This window comes from Urocitellus parryii, chromosome X (genome assembly GCF_045843805.1).
Source record: "Urocitellus parryii isolate mUroPar1 chromosome X, mUroPar1.hap1, whole genome shotgun sequence".
NCBI classification, from domain to species: domain Eukaryota; kingdom Metazoa; phylum Chordata; class Mammalia; order Rodentia; family Sciuridae; genus Urocitellus; species Urocitellus parryii.
The window spans coordinates 115187517-115207618 of record NC_135547.1 but is presented as its reverse complement, the minus strand read 5'-3'; the positions used below and the strand labels follow the sequence as shown (position 1 = coordinate 115207618).

Here is a 20102-nt window from a genome sequence, read left to right as displayed (position 1 = left end):
GTAGATTGATTCATACCAGCTTTTATGTGTCTCTTGGCTCCTGGCAACTTGGAGGAAGCATGTTCCTATGGGGCTGAGTAGGGCATATGGTCCTATGTGTAGATAACTTGCTGGATCTGTTCCTATGGATCATTTGGAACTTCACTGATAGTGGTGCTCTGGTTCCCTCCACAGACTTTCTGAATGAAACCAATTCATTTCACAATCCAGAGAACATTTCAGGTCAGATCAGGTGAAAACACAGAATCCAAATTTGGATAAGACTGGTGCATACATTAAATTGAGGAATCTCATTTTTTTTTTAAAAATGCCCTTTGTTCCTTAGAAGGAAAGAATTTTCTCAATCCTTGTTCTCCCTTCCTCCCTCTTTACATTTAACCTGTGATATTGGAAAGAATGCAGAAGCTATTCTCAGGAAGGGTGTTCACTGCTGTTATGACTGCATTTTGAAAGCTTGTCAAGGTGAGAAAAAGGAAAGATGTTGAATTTAGTTTCCATAAATAACACTAATGTCTTTTAACTTTCCTTTTTGCTAGGTAGAAAATTTGATAAAAATGGAAACCTAGATCCTTGGTGGTCTATGGATTCAGAAGAAAAGTTTAAAGAAAAAACAAAGTGCATGATTAACCAGTATAGCAGCTATTATTGGAAGAAAGCTGGCTTAAATGTGAGTACAACTGTGGTTAAGGAAGCATCTCATGGACCATTTTTCCTCATTTGGATATTAGCTTGCTTTAGACCATTGGTTCTTAAAGTGTGCTTCTGAGATCAACAACATCTGCCTTCCCTGGGAACTTGTTAGAAATGCAAATTCTTGATTTCTTCTCCAGACCTGCTGAATCAGAATCTCTAGGGGTGGAGCCTGATAGCCTTATGGTCTGTCTGTCTTTTTATAATCCCCGTGGTGATTGATAAAAGCTGTAGTTTGAGAAAGATGGATCTATGAATTAATTTATTTGCCTAGAATCAGATTAATGTCAAAAAATCCTCGAGTACAAACAATAACATCCTTATAAATCTCCTACATCTCATGACATTTTCTTAAAAAAATTCCATTGAAACTATTGCTTAGGTTTAGTTTATTGAAATCAACTCTTATTAATTTGAACTAATAGTCTGAGAACTGGTTAAGAGTTCATAGTTTTAGAAGTTGAACAAAGGAAAGTACTTTTTAAATGTTTATTTTCCATTATATAATAATTTTCCATAAAGACACGAACACAATTTTATACATGGATCTGTGTGAATGATATGTCAATCCTTTCCTTTTATTGTCTTCACCTACATATCCTTTTCCTATTATCAGTCTTACTGTCCCTACCTATAACATTGGTTACAATGTTATACTTTCCCCCTGCTTGCTTAAAGGTAGGGACACATGCAACTTTAGTACATTGTATCCAATGGCTGCCTCAGAGTCCTGGGTGTGAATGTTCTGTTATAATTTAGTCAAATAATCTCTTGTTGAGGTGTTACAAATGCTGATGCAATAAACTCCTTTATTATGTGTATACTCTTTTTTCTCTATAAGATAGATTCCAACTGTCACCAAAAAGTTACAAAATTTCATATTTCCACAAGTGATGCATGAAAGAACATTTATCTATTGAGTTGTTTTCTTGTCAAATTTTAACAACCTTTTAAAATAATATAGATGTTAAACTTTTGCCTATTGTTTCCATTATATATATTTCCCCCAGATTTGTTACTTATCCTTTGGACTTTATATATGATATGTTTCAACATAAAATATTTAAAATTGAAAATCATTTCCACTTTTCCATTCTTTGTTAAGAAGTTGTTATATATTAAATCTTCTAGTTTTCCTGGGAATGTTGTTTATTGTTTTGTTATTTTACATATAATTCTTCATGCATGTGAAATTGATTTTTCTATGGAGTTTAATATGAGAATTCACTGATATTTTCTTCCTAGAAGATAACCAGTTGATCCAGCATCATTTATTAAAACAAATCTTTTTCAGTTAGTTGTGGTGGCATATGACTATAATTCCAGGAACTCAGGAGGCTGAGGCAGGATGATCACATGTTTGAGGCTAGCCTCAGCAACTTGCAATTTATTTCAAAAGTTAGATAAAAAGGGCTGGGGATGTCATTCAGTGGTAGAGCATTTGCCTAGCATGCATGAGGCTCTGGGTTCCATCCTCAGGAAAAAGAGAGCTAGAGAGATTGGGCGGGGGTCAGTCAGTCAATCATACAAATTGAGGGGAAAATAGTGGTCACCAGAGCCTGGAGATAGTAGGGGGTTAGGAAGTGGGGAAATGTTGGCCAATGGGGACAATATGATAGATAGGAGTAATAAATTCTTGTGTTCTGCTGCATAATAGGGTGGCTATAGTTAACAATACTGCATGGATCTCTCAAAATGACTAGAAGAAAGGATTTTTAATATACTCACTATGAAGAAATGATAAAAATTCAAGGTGATGGACCTGCTAATTACTCTGATTTGATCATTATACAATGTATATATGTTTTTATCACATTGTACCATATACATATGTACAAGTATTATATGTACATAAAAAAAGAATATCATATACACCAAGATAAATTCCCAGGTTTATGAATTAGGCAAGTTAATGTTTCTAAGTATCAGTGTCTTCAGCTATGAAATGGGTAAATACTTCTGAACTAATTAATTTGTTGTAAGAATTAAATGAGTGAAGTACTAGCATAATGCTGTTGCAAGAAGTGCTCAGTAAGAGATAGTTAATATTTCTGATTCTTTGTCTCATACTAAGAGGTAGCCTACTCCAGAGAAAATAAAGACTTGTAGGTCTGAAAAGACAACATTAGTTTTCTTGCAGTAAAAAGATTCTTATTTCTTTGTGATTATTATCTGTAGGCATGAGGGAGTTTTCAGTTAACTGAAATAAATGTGACCCTCATGATGTTCTTCAGAGGTGTACATATTACTAGGTATACATGCTCTACATATGAGAAATCTGATGATCAAAGAGATGCGTGCCCGCAGTAGAGTCTGGATTAGAGTTTATATCTTTATAACTCCAGAGTTGGCATTCTTATCCCCATATTATACTCTGGTTCTCTTAGTTTAAGTTCATTTTATACCTGGGTGATATATAGGTAGGCTGTTCTTCAGCATCCATTTTGAACAAAGTGTCAAATATTGAAACAGTTCTGACAAATGTGTATCTTCATTACAAGAACAATAGAAAAGGCATGACTGTCTCAGCGTAAGTCCATCCAACCATCAGAAAACGGCTTCTGTCTTATTCACACAGCAGAGTGGGTGGCTTCTTTTGTGGCCAAAAGGCGCCATGGTTTATTTTTTCTGGTTTCATTTGTAAGATTTAGTCTCTCTCTCTCTCTCTCTCTCTCTCTCTCTCTCTCTCTCTCAGTGAATTGGGAGGAGCATAGATGGGGTACCAAAGATACAGACTATCAGCAGCTGTTAAGTCCTGAGAGGTCAAACTTAGAGCCATGTCCCTCACTGAGATTGTCCATAGTGCCAGGAACCAGAGGTTGAGGATGCTTCAAAAGCTTCTATTTTAGTTATAAAGCTTAGACTAAAAACGAAGGAGAGATTTAAGCTTGAGTGGATATAAACACAAATAACAAGAGCCAAGAGGAGTTGAGAAGTTATGCATTATGGAACAAAGGCTCTGGAGACAGAAGACTGCTTAGGTTTCAATCTCTGAGAAATGTTAGCAGTTTACTTAGCCACTCTGTCTTACAGCAGGTTATTAGAAGCAAAGACCAAGGAGGAGTTTCTTAGATCAGTAATTTATCAAAGTAGTTTCATGAGAAATTTGTAAGGGAGTGAGGAAAACATATTGATTTCAGGAGGAGTTTAGCTTTACTCTGATCCCACAAAGGGTTCTAGGGCATGAAGCATACCATGGAAATTGTTCAGCCCAGGGGCAAGGGATGGGGCTCTTCCACCTGCATATTAGTCAGTTACTGGAAGGTGGAGTATAACTTCCCAACAACCTCCAGGTATGGTAGCTTTCATAAACTAAGGTTTACTTCCTGAGCTGTTATCAGTTACAGGAATGGGTTCATAGTCCTGGTAGAAAAAGGGATCCAATGGGATACTAACAACAACTGCTACATATTCTGAGTTTCAGATCTTCATTTATTAAATAAGAATGATAACAATAGGACTTACCTCATAGGATTGTAGTAAAATAATGTAGGTAAAGCAGGAATGCTGACTTTTGGGGACTAAAATTAGCAGGGTTATTCTGGGTGATTATAGCAAAAAATGTTTTCAAAGATTTTTTTAAATTTATTTGTTCATTTTAGTTATACATGATAGAGTATATTTTGACATATCATACATACATGAAGTATAACTTCCCATTCTTGTGGTTGTACATGGTATGGAGTTACACTGATCACTTATTCATATATGACCTTAGGAAAGTTATATTGGATTAATTCTACTATTTTTCCTACTCCCATCACCCTTCCCTTCCCTTCATTCCCCTTTGTCTAATCCAAAGTACTTCTATAAAGATTTATTTTTATTTGTTAGTATTACTTAATACCTGGGAAATTGGGCTAGATTAAAAGTAAAGAGTTGGTAGGATCCATGGCTTGTGTTAGTTTCCTGTTGCTGCTGTAACAAATCATTGCAAACTTAGTAACTTAAAACAACACTAATTTATTGTCATGTAGTTCTGTATGCCGAAAGTCTGACCCAAGTCTCAGTAGTGTAAAATCAAGGTGTCAGAAGGTCTGTCTTATTTTCTAGAGGAACTAAGAGAGAATCTGTTTCCTTGTCTGTTCTAACTTTTAGAGGCTTCCCATATTCCATGGCTCATGGTTCCTTCCTTCAAAGTTGGCAGTGGCCAGTGCAGTCTTCTCACATTGGATCTCTGACACTCTCTTGACCTGTTTAGGACCCTTGTAATTACATTGAGTCCACCTGAGTAATCCAGCAATGTTCCCATCTCATGATCCTTGACTTAATCATATCTTACAAGTCCCCTTTGTCATTGTGAGATAATATATTTACAAGTTTTAGGGATTAGGATGTAGACATCTTTGGAAGGCTAGTATTCTGCCTATTACACTGGATCTGTCAAATATTTTTGTAAAAGTCCAAACAGTAAGTAATTTAGACAATGTAGGTTATGTGGTCTCTGTTGTAAATACTAAACTCTGCTTTTGTAAAATGAGTAACCACAGACAGTGTGTTTATGAATGGGCATAGTTGTGTTCCAATAAAATTTAATTTATGACCACTGAATTTGAATTTCACATAATTTTTGCATACCATAAAATATTCTTCTCTTTTTTATTGTTCTTCCCCAATCATTGAAAAATGTAAAACCCAGTCATATCTGGTAGCCTGTACTAAAACAAGTGGCAGGGTGGCTTTGGGTTGTGAGCTGTATTGATTTAGAATATTTAAAATATTTAGGTTCTGGCTCATTTGAGATTTTAAGAAATGGTTTTCAAATAATCAGAAGAATGATCTTCTCTGTGCTTGACTGGGTGTCATACACATTGCAAACCTTGACCTTGTGGTCTGCACTACTGTTTGATTTTTGTTCCCCAGGAGAGCTAAACTTCGTTTAATTTTTCATGGAAATTACTAGAGGCAAAATGATAATGGTTGTTCTTGAAATCTTGTTCCTGTATGGATGGCAAATTTTTGGAAACATAGGTACAATGAGAAGAATACTCAAATTATATGAGTTAATCAGAGAAAGTAATCTGTGTATTGACATTTCTATTTTTTCCCATTAAACCAGAGTCACTCAGAATATTGTTAATATTTTATTGGAGCTAGAAAAAATTGGTGAGATTAAAGAGGGTGAGAAAGTAATGTGCAGCATAATAAAATAGAAATTATTATATTCAGGAGCACCTTGCTGGGGTTACTTTGCCATCTCGAAATATATTATGACTACCTCTGATTTACTGAATGCAATTTTCTCTTTAAAATATGACACTTTTGCTTGCTATAATATTTATGCCTCTTGCTGAATGATAGTTGACCGTGAAACGCTTTTTTTTTTCTTTTTGTTAGGTGAAGGGGAAGAGGACCCTGGGAGAAAATATTGCCGATAATGGAGGTCTGCGGGAAGCTTTTAGGGTATGAACTGCAATGTTTGCTGTGGTTTTAAAAATTAAGCTATAAAACACTTTATGGGTGCACCTCAATTTATACTGCAGACATGTTCTTAGGAGTTGGGTATTCTGGAGTTTCTATAAATAGAATTGTATTTCCCCATTGACTCTATTATACTCTATTACATAAATAGATCTGCATTTCTTTCTTGTTTTTTGTTTTTGAGGCATAAAGTTACCCTAAAGAATAATATTTGTTATTAAGAATCATGAATTTAAAAGAAAGTTTTCAGAAAATACACTCACAATCCTATCAAAGTATGCTACAGAAACCTCCTTGGGGCTAGGTACATATGAGTTTTCCCTGAGTACAGCTGTATCTCTCTACTTAAAATTTTATCTTAAAATACCAGAAGTCTAAATTATGGGCAGAGGCTAGTGATTCTCATGTATTGGTCCAGATAAGAGTCCATAATACTGTTTTTGTCATCCATTGGTCTTTGGTTAAATAAGAAACAAGTATAATATGGGAAATTTTTCATAAAGCTAAATACATTCACTTTAAAGACCAGGTTTTTGATGTACTATATATCATTTTCTTAAGGCTATTTATCAAAATATAATAAAAAGACCAGATTATTATTATAAGGCTATATCCTTCCTATATGCTTATTAAAATAAATTTTGTTTTATAAAATGATGGTGATCAATGATGATAGTTTTCCTGCTAATTGGAAAAAATAAATAATTGATAATATGTGTACCCACAGATATATTTCCCTGAGGGCCTTGTCATGGTGTTATTCTTTTTAAAAAGAATTATTTAATGTCTCAGTACTGTGGCTCAGCTCCTTTGGTAGTTATTGAATGTAAGGTCTTTTACTGGTGTACCTACTTCACTCTTAAGTAGAAAGACATTAACTTCTAGGTGTTTGTTTTCTTAAAGGAGAACTTGATACACTGCACTTTGCAAATGGCAGGAGTATATATTTAGTATCTCTGTATTGGAGGAATAAAGGGAAAATCATCATTTCACAGCTCATCTATCCTGTTTCTCTCACTAGGCTTACAGGAAATGGGTAAATGAGAGAAGGCAAGGAGTTGAGGAGCCTCTCCTACCAGGCATTACATTCAACAACAACCAGCTCTTCTTCCTGAGTTATGCCCATGTGAGTACACTGAGGAAGGGGCATCAAGGATGTAATGCAGAACTTGACCTTGTGGCTTTCATCATAGTTTAATGGCATGACTTTTGTCCAAAATATTATCTCGCTGATTACTTTCAGGATAAAGTCCATCATCTTAATGTTCTGTAAAACATATAATAATTAACCTATTGAATCAAAGTTCACTGGTATTTTTTAACCATTGAACTATTTTTTAACTAATTAACCATACTGTTTCTCAATATATCTGGACTTCTTCATGCATTTGGTACTACTTGTGACCATTTCCAGTAATGTGTTCCTTGAATTTTGTGGCTCTTCCCTTCCCTACATTTCTCTTTCTCCTTTGCCTCACTTGCTGAATTTATCCTATCCTTCTCAACCTATGGGGGACACTCAGGTCTGGGTTCCCAACTGTCAAATAAATACACAAGAACTGTTGGAGCTGAAAAATAACAACAAAGGCAAGGAGACTCATTACTCTTTCATGAGTTTAATATGTTATTGGGGCAGAAATTGGAAGGAAACACTAAATAAGGTATAATTCTCAGTTGAGTCTCTGGCTAATGAAGCAAGTACCAATTCTTTGCCATTGGTTATTGCACTGGTTTGTGTCACAAATGTATAGACAACATTTTCAAAAAAGTGAGGATGTGTCTATAAAGGTTCTGATGTATGGCCTCACAGTGGGCAAACATTTAAGTACATGCTCAAAGCTTGACAAAAGTTTTCATCAGTACAACCATTTGTTCCTAAGTCTTTGCATTCATTCTTCAGTAAGCTCATCCATCTCTTATTAAGGAATTCCTACCTGTTCCTAATTCCTAATACTCTGATTAAGAAATTCCTACCTGTCTGGGATCTTTTATCTCTTGAAACTGGCATGAAAACACCAAACCAATTATCATTGATCAATCAATCCAATGTCAACAAAATCACTTTCCTTTTTAGTTTTCAGATTTCTATTAACATACCCCCAGTTTTTTAATCTCCCTGGTTAGAAAGTCTGTTCTTGGGTCTTATTTGATTTAACTGTCCATATTTTACCAAATCTAGATGTTTCATCTTTAAAAAATTTTTTTTAGTTGTAGATGGACACAATACCTTTATTGTATTTATTTATTTTTATGTGGTGCTGAGGATCAAACTCAGTGCATCACACATACAAGGCAGGTGCTCTACTGCTGAGCTCCAGCTCCAGCCCAGATGTTTCATCTTTTTAATTACTGTTTAGTTTCAACTTCTCGTTCTCTCTTGTTTTAGGCAGTTCAGGCTCATAAACAAAAATGTATTTCTCATAGTTCTGGAAGCTGAAAGTCTGAAATCAGGATGCCAGTAGCATAAGGTTCTGCTGAATTAGGGGGAAACAAACATTCAGCCCACAGCATCCCCATTACTCTATCTCATCTATAGGCAAAGCTTTGATGTCTTCTGCTCTGGATTATCCCAACAGCCTTATGGCATGTATTCCTTACTTCAGCATCTTTTACTACTCTTTTACATTTCACTGAAATACCATTTTATTTCAGTACTGATCTACTAAAAGAACAACAGTGGTTCTCAAATGTCTATAACATTGAGTCTAAATACCTTCATCTGGCTTTCAAAGTTCTCAGTCTGATCCTTCTCCACCTGATCTGCTTTAATTTTCTACAGCTTCATTGGATCAGAAAGACTCAACCTTATCCAGGCAGTATCCCCACTTCTACCCCCATGATGTCATGCTCATTACTGTCATGCTTCTGAGTCTCCTTTTATAATGTGGCCCCCTCCCTACTTTTCCTCCCCAAATTATTATTCAATCTCAGCTTTCTTCTTCAGGAACCATGTTGAGTTTCACCTCATCCATAACTCTTCCCAAAGGATTCCAGTCCAGTCCTCATTATTTTCTTTTATCTCTAACTCCTATTTTACTTCCTTTTACTAACATTTAGTTGAGTACTTAATTGCTCTCAAAATGTTCAAGACTTTCAGGTTGATCTCCACAGCTAATCTTCTGGATCCTTATACTTGTTATTTTCCTCCATAGCACCCAGCAAAGATGCTGAATAGATTGAAGATGCTTGATATTTTTAGATCAATTGCTTCAAAAGGAAAAGGCTAACACAATTCAACTAGGTAGACTTCCTTTTGGATGATTATAGGGTCAGATGTTAAAATAAGCACACAAACAACAGTAAGAATTTTCTTCAGTTAAGGTTGGCAGTTTCCTGTTTTTATTTTATTTTTTTTTTTTTTTGGTTCTCGGCGGACACAACATCTTTGTTGGTATGTGGTGCTGAGGATCGAACCCGGGTCGCACGCATGGCAGGCGAGCGCGCTACCGCTTGAGCCACATCCCCAGCCCCTAGTTTCCTGTTTTTGTAAATAATGTTTTATTGGAAAATAGCTATACTCTAGCTGATTTCGTGTTACAGTGGCAGAGTTGATTAGTTAAACAGGAACCTTCTGGTCTTCAGAGACTAAAATATTTACTATCTGTCTCTTTACAGAGAGTCTGCTAATCCCAGATCTAGAGGACAAAGTACAAGGGTTCATTAGTTTTTACTGTTTACATCCTAGTCCAAATTACTTCTTCACAGATGAAATAAAACTAATTAATAGTGATGATATAGTTATAATTTTAAAATGTTTCCAAATGTAATATGAAACCATTTCTGATTTATTTTAAAGTAAAGAGATTTAGGGAAAAAGTGGAAAGCTATTTTTATCACTAATGAGAAATTTATCTTAGAGCTTTTCCTACTGACAGAATGAGGATATTTTCAATCTTTTGCACATTGGAGTTAAGTCTGCTTATAGGAAGCAAAGTTATTTTCCCTCCTGGGAAGGTACTAGGAAAATAGTAACAACCATAATGTGTTTTCAGAAATCTCTTAAGTGACATAGGTGACATAGACAATTATATATAATAATGCAAGGGTATAAGACGAAGTAACCTAAAAAGAAATGAGGTAAAAATCAAATGTCAAAACAAGTTCACATTAGATAGCTTCTGAGGAAATTAAAGAATCATTTTACAAAAAACATTTTCAAAATCAATTCAGAAACACAATGACTGATGATTTATATTCATCAAAATTAATGGCATCATATCACCTTTCCTGTTTCCTATATTCTTGCAGTTGCTGTGATCTATCAATTTCTTTCCTTGGATATTCTTCTCATCCTTCTACTTCTTTCCATTCCTATTCCTACTTATTTAGTGGATATTCATTGCCCATAAATAATCTTCTAACTAGTCTCTTAATTTCCTCCTTCTATTCTACATGCCTACCAGACAAATCTTTGAAAAATATGGATTTTATTTTCCTGCTCAAGAACAATGTTAAAATATAGTTTAAAAACTTTGGTCTATTGCTTAGGACTTCAAAAATCTGTTGCCATTCTGTCTCACTTGGTCTTCCATTGCTGCCAATTATATACAACCTATTGCAATCAAGTTCAGTGTCTTGCCTTCCCCCTCTCCCAATCATTTTCTCATTTGCCCTTCCATTAGAATGTTCCCCACCACCATTTCCATGTGTCCTAGTCCTGTTCATACTTGAAGATTATATCATATTTCAAGATATACTTTGAGTCAGAATTAAGTTGGTTATACTGCAGAAAAGAACAGCACAACGAAAGTGTATTTCTTGTTCATGCTCCAAGTCCATCATATATTAGCAGTAGGGCCCTGCCTGTAATTTTTACATAAGGGCCTAGGGTTTGGAATCTTTATCTTGACATGTAATTTCATGGTCACCACAGGTATAGGGAAGAAATGTAAGGAAATGTGCATTGCCCCTTAATGTATTCCTAAGGCTCTTAAAACTTCTGTCAGGTTTTTTTAAGCCTCTGCCCAGAAGTTACATCTATCATTCTGCTCATGTTTCATTGGTCAGAACAAGTTAGATTTCTGTGCCTAACTTCAAAGGAAATGGAGAAATGTACTCCTGTTCCAGGCTGAGACTAGGTTGAGGCAAGGAAAATACTTGGGGCAAAATAGTAACTTCTCATGACCATACTCAATTCTGAATGGCTGATTCACTTTATTGATTCAAATGAGCATGATTACAATTGATATGGGATATTTAAAACATTAAATTAATTGAAGGAAATGCATTGATTAATTTTGGGGCACATATATGATTTTTTTGATTTAAAGCACATGTCTGGAAACTTCCTAATTTACCAAATTGTATAATTACTCATATTGAAAAAAACTCCTACTCTGGGGATTAGAATAATAGATGTTACTACTGATGAAGGTTTTATCTGGTCTGCTAAAATTGTTTGTCATCTATTCATTCTAAAATTATATTTTGGTATAATTTGGAGAAGTTAAACTAGAAACTGTATAATTGGAATGGAAGCTTATTTATTGGGATGCCTTTCTCTTCTAGGTGAGGTGCAATTCTTATAGACCAGAAGCTGCCCGAGAACAAATTCAAATTGGTGCTCACAGCCCCCCTCAATTTAGGTAAATGATTAAATGGGTGATACAAGTTTTTAACTGTATATCTCCTGCCCCACACCACACCCATCAATCCATCCCAGTGTACTACTCATGAGTGATGCAAACAAAAGCCTGTATTGTGAAGGTGTAATCTCCATTTTGCAGATAACCAAATCTGGCCAAACAGAAACTAAACATCTTTTTCTGCAATAGTAGTAAGCTGGTATATTCAGTGCTTTTTCAACTAAATTTCTGTTGATGAGCAGTTGTACACATCTAGTTTCAAGAGATCCATGGGATTACAAAAGTAATTTGGAATCCAAATCATAGCTTTAGTATTAAATTCTATTTATGATCTTCCAGTTTTTGAAAGGCAGCAATACATGGGTGCTATGATCACCATGGGCAATCAGTAAACTGAAATATTCAAAACACCCAACTACCTAATTTTTTGGGGGGGAGATCTGAGCCAAAACCCAAATTTTATTGTCTCCAAAGAAGATGTAATATGAGGCACTTTGCCTTAAAACATCTAGAACTCTGGTTTGTTTCATGTTAAAGCATATTCTGTTTAATACCTCTTACTTTTTCCACACAGCCATCCAACAGACATAAATGCATGCCCACTTTCTGAATAGATCTGAACCCAAAGGAAGATTTATGGTGATACTGAGCAATTATAATTCATATCTAGAGTCAGGACACTATATTTTGGCATTCAGCTTGCATCATATTTTGAAACAATTGCTTACATATGAAGGGAACAGGATTATGAATTATAATCTTATTGTCAGAATGTATAAAGTATTAAATAAAAACAAAATTATGTTTGATATTACTTACCCTGTCCTAGGTTCCATAGCCCGAGAGAAATTTTCTAAGTAGAGGACACATAATTATGATAAGAAATCATAATAATTTATAGTTATTCATTCTTTGCTTTGAACATATTAACCTGGATATCTTTACATTTAATATTTAAATGAATCCATTTGCATATTGCAAGAAAGTCATCTGAAATTTCTTCTATATTTTAAAAATCTTATTCCTAAAATCTTGCCTTAGAAATGCTTTGAACATTGACCATAAATTACCCAGTAGCATAAAAATCTAATCACCGTGTTGGAAATTCTCCCCCACTGGGCTAAACTGTCATGAAGCCTGACAGTTTCTAATGGACTAAAAATGTGCTCCCACTGACAAATGGTGCAGATGAAGCCATACAGTAGATTAATTACTCAACAGTTAAGTTTTTAGAAACTTATTTTTACTAACTAGTTGCCTGTAATGTTGGATTTTAGCTGATAATTTACAGAGTATGCTTACTAATTATCAGCTATATTCTATCTTTAACACTTGCCTAGGGTGAAGCACACTATGAAATATGCATCCCTACCCATACATCCCAGTTAAAACACAAGAGGTTATGAGAATTTTTTGGATACAGGCCATTACATTCATTCAAATGCCTCTAGGTAACAAAGTCATTAGGGAAGAAATAGTCAGTGGCTGAGAATGCTGAGTTTCTAGTCAACCCTTTGAATGTGAGGTTGAGTGAGAAATAGATGAGGGGGGAAGTTTTTTTTAAACTGATGTCTGCAGTAACTATAGATTTTGAGTGCAGTGAAAATCACACAATGGAAATACCACTTCCAAAAAACACTTACAATCAAAGTGCTGAGTAGGAATCCACAGTCTTTATTGCAGTTGGGAACTTGCAAGAACACCAGATTTTGGAACTAAAATCTAGTGAAGAAGTATTTATCTGTAACAATTAGATGCTTTCCATTAGTTGGATGTTGCATTAACTAGATTCTAGGTAAATATGATCCCCCCAAACTAACAGAAATTTAGAGAAATTATTTTTGTAGACTGAAAAAATTATTTAAAAATAGTTGGAAATGAATGATTTTACAGACGTTGAGTGAAAGAAGTCAAAGACACAACACTGAATACTGTGGATTCCATTCATGTAAAATTCAAAAGCAGGCAAAGCTATGGTGATAGAGGTCAGGATAGTAGTTATCTTTGGTAGGGGACACAAAGGGGCTTTCAGGCTACTGGAAATATCCTGTCTTGATCTGAGTGGTAGTAATATTGGGTACCCATGAACAAATTAGTGGTTTCTACATTTAAGAATCATGTACTTTATATCAATTATACATTCCATAAAAGTTAAATTTTAAAAAATCTTGGAAAAACTAAGTATTGGAGATGGTATAGTTTTAAAGGATTTTGAAGAATGTTGGAAGAGTAGTAGAAACATTTGCCTGGCATTCAGGAGATGTTGGTTCTAGTCTTAGTGCTGTTAATTTCTTTGGAATTTTACTTAATGATTTTGGGCTTTAGCTATCTCTCCTGTAAACATATTAAATAAATGTCAAGATCCTTTCTAGCAATATACCATTACAATTTCATCCAGAACCTGTTGATGAATTAAATGACATGTGCTTTGCCATATCTTTTTTCAGGGTCAATGGTGCCATTAGCAACTTTGAAGAATTCCAGAAAGCTTTTAATTGCCCACATAATTCCTCGATGAACAGAGGTGTGGATTCCTGTCGACTCTGGTAGCTGGAGTGCTGTATTCTGCCATCCTGAGTCAACTGCCCACTTATTTAGGCCTATATTCCCCTGAGGACTTTTATTTTTGATCGTTTTCATTATTTGGGTAGATGACCTGCCTGGATCTAAACAGTATCTGTTGAGAGTCATAGATTTTAAAAAAGTAAAAGCAAGAAATGGACCATGGATTTTTCTTTAGAAAATCAAACTAACAAAAGTAAATCCCTGGGCTATGTGTCTTAAAGTGCTATCTGCTGAATTGTTGCTATTTTCCATTTTAGTTAGTCATAGCTCGATGGTACATACCATTTCAATCTATACCTTTTCAGGAGTCCTAAGTAGAATGTGTCCATCAAAAAGCTCAGTCTAGTAAACCTGTAACCCTCAGTGATGAAGACATGTGTATGCATATATAGAAGGCCTTGCTGGTCTTTGGACTGCATTGCTAGACTTCATGGACAGTCATTACTATAGCATTTCTTAATGCTAAGGTAGTTAAATAAGAACTATGTTGGATCTCCATTTTACATTTTTCAATGAAGTTCTTACTTTCAACTTTGGAGTCTATGTGAATGAAAATGTGTCTCATAACTTGCATCTGATGCAGCTGATTGCCTTATTCAGGTCAGCATGAACAAAGATGACAATAAGTCTACTAGGTAAAGGTTGAGTTTATCAAATAGGATGAAAAGGCAATATTAAGTCCCAGAAGAAGTAAAAACTCCTAGTCATGCAACAACAGGAAAACTAGGAGTTGAAATCTCCAAAATTTTGTCTAGTTTGCATGATCCTGGTTCTTCAATGAGCAGGTATTGATTGGAGGATTTTCCAATTCCCCATTAGAAACAAATGGCTTTCATTTCCTTTTAGTGCAAAGGGATAAACACTACATTGAGAGGGAGCAAAATGCTCTTCCATTTCATCTCAGTTAATGTTCCCTCTCTTTAAAAAGAAAACCTTTTAAAATTTTTCTTGATTGAAGCCATTTTAGAATATACTGATTCAATTTAAAATTCCTGAATAGAACTAAGGAATATAATTTTTACTTTTCAAGTCTTTGAAGAAAGAGCAGTACTGTTTTTGATCCTTACAGCATTATCCTTTTAAGTGAACCCCTCTATCTTTTAGTTGTGTGTGTATGTAGGATAAAACTGAAATAGCATTAAAGTGGTTACCTGGCGTTTCCTGTTTCTTAACATAGGCACCCCCCCCACACACACCCCATCACATTATTCATTGTACATGAGGTACTGGGTTAAGTGGGCCAAAGGGAAAATCTCAAAAGCAAAATGACAAATTCAGACTAACCACAGGAGGTCATTTTGCATCTCCGTGACTTGTCATCCTTTTAAAAGACATGTAAGTGTGTGCCACGTCCTTTTGTAACCATGGGAACTTCTGAAGAGAGAAAAATGGAGGGGAACCATCATAAGGAAAACAATTACACTGCATTAGTCAGAGGAGAGTGATTTTCCCCTTGACTTCCTCCTCTCCGAATGGATAAACTTCTGAAGGGCAGCTACCTTTTCCTCCTCTTAACCACAGCTTAATGTGACCTTAGTTTGTATGTCTAAAAACAAGTAGTACTAGGTCAGGGGTGCTGGAAATGTATGTGCCTTTTCTCTAGAGTAAGCAATTCAATTTGATTTAGACATGTACAATATTTTTTGTTTTATTCCTTACTTGAGTGCTTAAAATTAGCTAAGGTTTGTCATGCTTATATGAATAGTATTTTCCTTCTAGATTTCTTTTTAAAATTCTGAATAAACATATTCCTGCAGGTCAGAGAAAGTGTTTGATAAAAGCATAGAATTATGACTTTGGAAGTGGAAATGAAGTCACTTGTTAGTCCAGGAAAACTGGTTGGTGATCAGTTGGGGGTCTCACAGCTTCTTGATGACAGAGTTAACTTTTACTGATTAACTTTTCTTGATCTAACTCAATTCTACTGAAAATTGTGTGTAGTATGGCCATTATTAAAACAAACCAAAGTAGCAATATAAAATCATCACTATTAACTAAGACAATTTTGTAGGATCAGATTTCTAAATGCTTGTGTTTAACTCTTCAAATTATAGTCTTCTTGTCCTTCTCTTTGATATAGGCTGCTAAAAGAAACAGTCATTGATCAAGTTTAGAGGGAAGAAGATAAGATACAACTAGAAAGGAAAAGGAAAAAGTAGACAGAAACTGGCCTAAGAATGTGGCTCTGAAGAGAAGACAGGATTTTGGCGATCCTTGTTGAGCATATCTATTGGAGGAGAGCCATAAAGTTTTACAAAAATCATTATGGTAAATTAAAAGTAAATTACATATTGGATCCCAGACTGGCTTTGCTGAGCTTTTCACCAAGTGCTCAGCATTGGCGTCCTATTTCCATATTTTTTTCCTTTTACCACATGAACTGGGATATGACTAATGCAAATTCAGGATTAATAAATTATCCTCAAGTTTATTTAGTGCCTTGCCTCAATGGAGCTTAAAGCACAGCACATAAATTTTATCACTAAGAAGCAACTAGGAACTATGGCTTGCCAGACAGGTTATGCTCATGCCAGAGAAATTGACAGGCTTGAAATTACTTGTCAGGTATCTCAGAGTAAGAAAAGACAGAATCTTTAGGCTTTGGATTACTGCCCTATGGATTAATCATCATCCCTTAGTACTCCTATTTCCAAATATATTTATTCAATCAACATTTCTATAATCAAAGCACTTGATAGGCTTCTTCCTCAATATTTTTTAACATAATGCTTCTGTTGCATCTTAAATCATGGAAGAATATCCGATTGTTTCATACAATATTCTCATCACTAGTGGAAGTGTCCCACTGGTTCAAAGTAAGATGTTATTGGATTATGCATTTTTTATCTAAATAGTCTTTGTAAGACGAGTTTGATTGTGTTTTCTTCCCCTACTTTTGAAACAATAAAAACAGTATTTTAAGGACAATAAAAAGTAGCTTGAAGTCTTTCCATTTCTCTCCTTTAAAAAAATACAAAGATATAGTACATCTATTAATATTCTGTTTTAGACTGTATAAAAAAGTATACAATGCACTTTAGTATACTATCTCTTTTGGTTTAGGAAAGTAGAATTTTAATGTAGTAACTTGCTCTGTAGATAATTAAAGATTTATAAGGCAGTCATTATATTTTCTTCTAAAATGTAAGTCAGCAGATGTGGTTAACTGCATTTGCCATAATGTTCCCTCCAAGAAAAAGATATGCCTTTGAGGAAATCATTGACCATTATAGGGTTGGTCTCACAAAAGTGACATTATTGTTACTATCAAACCAAAGAACCCCAATATGCTGTTACCATTCTTTAACAATCCAGTCAATTTATAGTCATTCATTCAGCACTCCATAACTGAGCACCCATTATATTTACATCCCTAAACCAGCTATAGTTAGGTGGATAATATACTGTCTCTGGCTTCAACAAACAATCTGGTCAACATAGGAGATGCATATGTAAGTGGTTACAATTAGACCACTTGAGGTGTGGTTTGGGACACAGAGAAGGAATTATTCAACTCCCCTGGAGGACACTGTTGGTGCTCCTTCTGTCTGGATCCCAGCAAACCCCTTTGATGGGGCATTCTAACTCACCTTCTGTGTGCTTTTGTTTCTAATTTGCTATGGCTCTCTAGGATAGTTGCCATCATGCTACTGGAGCCTCTGTGCCCAGTGCACTTTCAGAGAACTAGAAGTGTGTGGTGACCCATAGACCCAAGTAATGGAGGATTCTGAAAGCCTGATTCCAGATAACTCCAAAGGCATACCATAGAATTCATACTAACTTCTTTATGGAGCCTATTTGGGTTAGGTTGCCAGTGTAAGTAGAGTCCTCTGTTCATTATTTTAAATACCTTTATGGCACTGATATGCTCTAAGATATGGAAAAGAACTGGTTTCTAGGCTTCTAGGTCAACCCATTGTGTTAGGTCATGGCATCATGTACAGGAAATATACATCAGATGATAGAGTTAGTGGATAATAAGTGGCTGAGTATGACCTGATAGTGCCCCTTTTGTAGAGTTTACTTTCTGAGTTTCTAGCTTCTGAGCTGATCCATGAAATGAGAATTTTTGTGTGTAGGGTAGTGGCAGAACTAAACATGCATATAAATGACCAAGTTTATGAGTGATCTTTGGGATATGGACAGGAAAGGAGGGCTTTGGGGAATGGAGACAAGAAGTCCAGAATCTCCCTTGCTGTGGCCTATATAACTTCAATTTTAAGAGATCCAATAGGTATTGAGTTTGCTTTCAAGTATATATCTAAGTGGACCTGATCAGAATTTGAAGGAGGCTAATGTTTCTAATTAGACTTAAAGTATTTACATTAATATTTCTAATTAGACTCAAGTTCACTTGCTTTTTTAGTAACTTATATCATACTAGCTGTAGAAACAGATAATCTTGATGGCTTAACACAGTTTAAGTTAACTTTTTGTTTCTGTTATATACATAATAGGTATTGATGATCCATGAATTTCTTTCCTCCAGCTGGTAATTTGGGAACTCAGGCTTCTTCTACCATTTTGAACACATAATTGAATATGTGTTCATCAGCAAGAAACTTGCAGAGGGGGAAACAACATGGAAGTGCTGAGTGGAAGATTTGGGATAATATTGGAAATAGTCTACATTACTTCTGCTCTGATTACATTGGCTAATACTGTCCTGTGGCCAAACCTAACTGCAGGGGAGGCTGGGTTATGTAGTCCAGCCAGATAACCCAAAAGAAGAGGAAATGGGTTGGACTCTCAGGTAGCACTGCTAACTGTACCTTATAAAGTGAATTCCAGGGCAGTAACTTTGAGCTCTTTTGAATTTAGTAAATTGCTTTTGAGCAGAGTACAATGAAAATTGAAAATGCCATTGGTAGCCTGCAGTTTATTCTGTAGGAGTCTTTTTAATTAACGGCTTAATTGGATAATTTAATCCCCTTTAGAATTGGAGATATGAAAATGAAAATGAGATACTCCCCGTGATCTGACAATACCGTGCTTTAATAAACACACCAAAGTGAACCCGGAAATGAGCAGCACAAAAGCTTTACAATAATTTGTGATCAGTGAAAGAAAACCTGATCTATAATTTTAATTATTCCTAAATGGTTTAGATACATGTTTCATTTGAATGTGTATTTTGTTTTGTTAATTGGCTCAATTAAGAAGGTAACTGAATAAGAATCTGTGGCTAAGCCATGGATTTACAATATTTTCTAAGCTTTTAAATATATCCCATTGAGAAATTAAATAAAATATCCTATGAAACATAATATTGGAATGAATTACAATATTTCCAGTATTTTTAGAGAATTTGTATAAAAATTGTTTTCATTTGCCCATTGATTATGAGATAAATGCCACTAACTAAATGAACTAAATGATTAGGTTAATTTTTCTAAATTAAAGCTACCTAAAATATTGAGTATTATGTCTATTGCCAGTTTGACTGAAATACCTGCAGTATCCTAGACAAAAAGAAAAGTGTAGTTTACCATTTAGAAGTATAATTTGTTAATTTCAAAATTGATTTGAAGTTAGTGATATCAGTACTGGATAATAGATAAACTTCCTTCCCCACTGACATTTGATGCATGGCAAAAATAACCCAGATTACATTTATTCCAAAATTAACCAGATTTTTAGTTGGCATTTATAATTTTTCATGTAATAATAATCATGATTAAAATAGCTCTTATTTGTTGACCCCTACCATGTTCTAGGCACTCTGCTATGACCTTGCCTGCATTATAGACAGTCTTCACAACAATCATGCAAATAGTTGTTCCCCCTGCACAGGTGAGGAATACTTCTGGAACTCACCAAGACCACATTAGTAATTGGAGG

General features: G+C 35.0%; 1 protein-coding gene across 2 annotated transcripts in view; it reads left to right on the top strand.

Annotated features, from left to right (window-relative positions):
- The window catches only part of Phex (phosphate regulating endopeptidase X-linked), a 188755-nt gene extending 174509 nt beyond the window's left edge, over positions 1 to 14246 (top strand). The window contains exons 18-22 of one of the 2 annotated variants that reach the window (XM_026401375.2): positions 537 to 667; positions 6028 to 6093; positions 7133 to 7237; positions 11620 to 11696; positions 14144 to 14246. In XM_026401375.2, coding sequence (XP_026257160.1) covers positions 537 to 667; positions 6028 to 6093; positions 7133 to 7237; positions 11620 to 11696; positions 14144 to 14246 — 482 coding nt within the window. The remainder of the gene's footprint in view (positions 1 to 536; positions 668 to 6027; positions 6094 to 7132; positions 7238 to 11619; positions 11697 to 14143) is intronic. The other variant, XM_026401376.2, reaches the window with a different exon arrangement.
- Positions 14247 to 20102: the final 5856 nt, after the last annotated feature.